Source organism: Bombus vancouverensis, chromosome 2 (assembly GCF_051014615.1).
Source record: "Bombus vancouverensis nearcticus chromosome 2, iyBomVanc1_principal, whole genome shotgun sequence".
NCBI lineage: Eukaryota > Metazoa > Arthropoda > Insecta > Hymenoptera > Apidae > Bombus > Bombus vancouverensis.
In genome coordinates this window covers 5593542-5596022 of record NC_134912.1, presented here as the reverse complement: position 1 = coordinate 5596022, position 2481 = coordinate 5593542, and the positions used below count along the sequence as shown (strand labels likewise).

Genomic DNA, 2481 nt, shown 5'->3' with positions numbered 1-2481 from the left:
GAAAAGAGATAAAACAATTGAAAATTTATTATCTATATAAGAGTAGAATATAGGTTTCTTGCAAAAATCAAAATGCGTTAATAAGAAAATCAAGAACCTTTTTCTAAAGAGTTACAGTAATATTTAGTCATGGAAAGCAGTAAATATGTTTAAGAAATAAATTTTAGTAAGAAAAAAGTTACTGTCAATTGTTAAATTAAAGATTAAAATATTTCATTTACGTGATGTTTGTAAACCAAGCGCCTAATTATAGGAATTAATGAACCATTGCCAATGGATGGAAATGTAGTAACAAAAAACCCTAAATATCTTACGTCACTATATCATGAAAAATTGCCTTAAGTTTTGACAAATTTTTGAAATGGAAATCGATGAAGGAGACTTTTGTAATTTGTTAGATCGAGGTTAGTTACGTTCTAGCGGGATGTACTAGAATATTGATAGTGCATATGCATTTAAAAACTATTTTATGGTATTTTGTTGTTAACGTATCCCCTTATATGTGGTTCTTATATATTATTTCGTATGAGAACACTTCGTAGTAAAAAACCTTCGATTATAATGTAGGAGGTTAATTGTAGATGGAATTAAACGGTAAATAAATGTTAAAAGACATAATATCTAAGTTTAATACGAATTTAATTGATTTAGAGAATAAATAATACGTTACGATGAGTAATAGAGAAAAAGGTGATTTACGACCAGAACAATGTATAAAATCGAAAGACGAAAGAGAGAGGAAACAATCAATGTCTTCACAGAGTGATGATTCTGATTCTAAGAAAAAAAGACGTAACACGTGCAGTAAGGACAAAAGGAAAAAGTCAAAGCATAGGAGTAGTTCTAGCAGCTCCAGTTCATCTAGTGTTTCCAGTCACGAGGTTAAGCACCAAAATGATAGGGAAAAGAGAAGCGACAAGTGGGATAAAAGATATGAAAATGGTGTTAGACCATATCGACAGAATCCAAGGGAAGGCAGAGGATATTATAAAGGGCGGAGTGGATATTTGGATAATCGTAAACGTACTTTTGGATATCGACCTTATAAACATTCTGGATTTTATGATAGAAATAGACACAATAATTTGCAATATAATAGGTATAATAATGAAAGGAGAGGTAATAGATTCTTAAATCATAACAGTCGAAGACCACCTTATGATAGGTCTAGAAGTAGAAGCACTATGGATCATGATCATCAAAGAAACATAAAGGAGTCTAGTGAACAATCTAGGGAGAGTGAATCGAAGGAAAGACATGTAAAACAAACTAGTGCTGAAAAAGCAGAGTCAAAAAGGAAAGATACAGATGAGACTCATATAAAGGAAAAAGAAAAGAAAAGAGATGAAGACATACAAGATAAAGCTGACCATATTCGCAAGAAATCAAAGAGGAAAAGATCTTTGTCATCCTCAAGTTCCTCAAGCATTAGCAGTAGTACTGACAGTACTAGCAGCAGTTCTAGTAGTAACAGTAGCAGCAGTAGTTGTAGTAGTAGCAGTACAGATACTTCTGAGAATGAGAAAAAACGCAAAAAAGCAAGAAGAAAAACTAAAAAACTAAAGAAGGCTATGAAAAAGCGTAGGAAGAAGAAAAGGATGAAGAAAAAATTGAAGAAGAAATTGAAAAAATCTAAGAAAAAAACACGAAATACTGACAAACCCAAAGAAAGTGTTTCTAAAGATAATTCACAAGAAGTATCTGAAAAGTCAAAAGCAATGGCACCAATGACAAAAGAGGAATGGGAAAAAAAGCAGAGTGTAATACGTAGAGTTTATGATGAAGAAACTGGAAGATACAGGTATTCTTAATAAAAAATGCAAATATATTAACAGTGTGTAAATAAAAAATATATATTTATATGTAAGTTAATGCTTTCACAGGTTAATTAAAGGTGATGGAGAAGTCTTAGAAGAACTAGTAAGTAGGGAGCGTCATAAAGAGATAAACAAGCAAGCAACTAAAGGCGATGGAGAGTACTTCCAAGCACGCTTGAAAGCCAGTGTTTTATGAACTATTTTTCTATGTATGCTAAAAAAATACCCTTATATAATAATTACTTTATTGTCAGTGTTAAAGTCCTATATGACAATATGTTTTGTAATGTCTCAGAGAAAATACTTATACGTTGTACATCAATGAAACCTGTTTCGAGTGTGATTTTAATTATATTACATGCACACAACGTTTTATCTAGAACGTTAACGACCAAATGTTAAAATATAATCAGCAACGAATATAATTTAGATTCTAAGCCAGTTTTATATAGTTATATTTTTTTCACACTATGACAATTTGTGTTCATTATCATGTATGAAATAAAAAAAATCACACCTTTGAATACGTTATAAAGACACTAAACATAATGTAATAATATGTATGAAGACAATTTGTAATTATTCATTATTTCGATGAACCACTTACATTATTTTCATAAATAAATAATTAATTAATAATTGGTAAATCACTTTCAAGATATAA

General features: G+C 30.3%; 1 protein-coding gene across 2 annotated transcripts; it reads left to right on the top strand.

Moving 5' to 3' along the window:
- The first annotated feature begins 356 nt into the window (after positions 1-356).
- LOC117161546 (uncharacterized) lies at positions 357-2144 on the top strand. 2 transcript variants are annotated; one of them, XM_076627795.1, is made up of 3 exons: positions 357-594; positions 652-1801; positions 1884-2144. In XM_076627795.1, exons 2-3 carry the CDS (start codon positions 672-674, stop codon positions 2011-2013), a joined length of 1260 nt encoding a protein of 419 aa, XP_076483910.1. In that variant the 5' UTR covers positions 357-594; positions 652-671; the 3' UTR covers positions 2014-2144. The 2 variants fall into 2 exon arrangements, with proteins under 2 accessions (XP_076483910.1, XP_033199057.1); XM_033343166.2 differs by having other exon boundaries at positions 357-1801.
- Positions 2145-2481: the final 337 nt, after the last annotated feature.

What these genes read in the sequence shown, in the direction of transcription:
- LOC117161546 (XM_076627795.1), top strand. Translation starts at nt 672, where the DNA reads ATGAGTAATAGAGAAAAAGGTGATTTACGACCAGAACAATGTATAAAA. An exon ending in GAAGAAACTGGAAGATACAG is followed by an intron (nt 1,802 to 1,883) that starts GTATTCTTAATA and finishes ATGCTTTCACAG; the next exon opens with GTTAATTAAAGGTGATGGAG.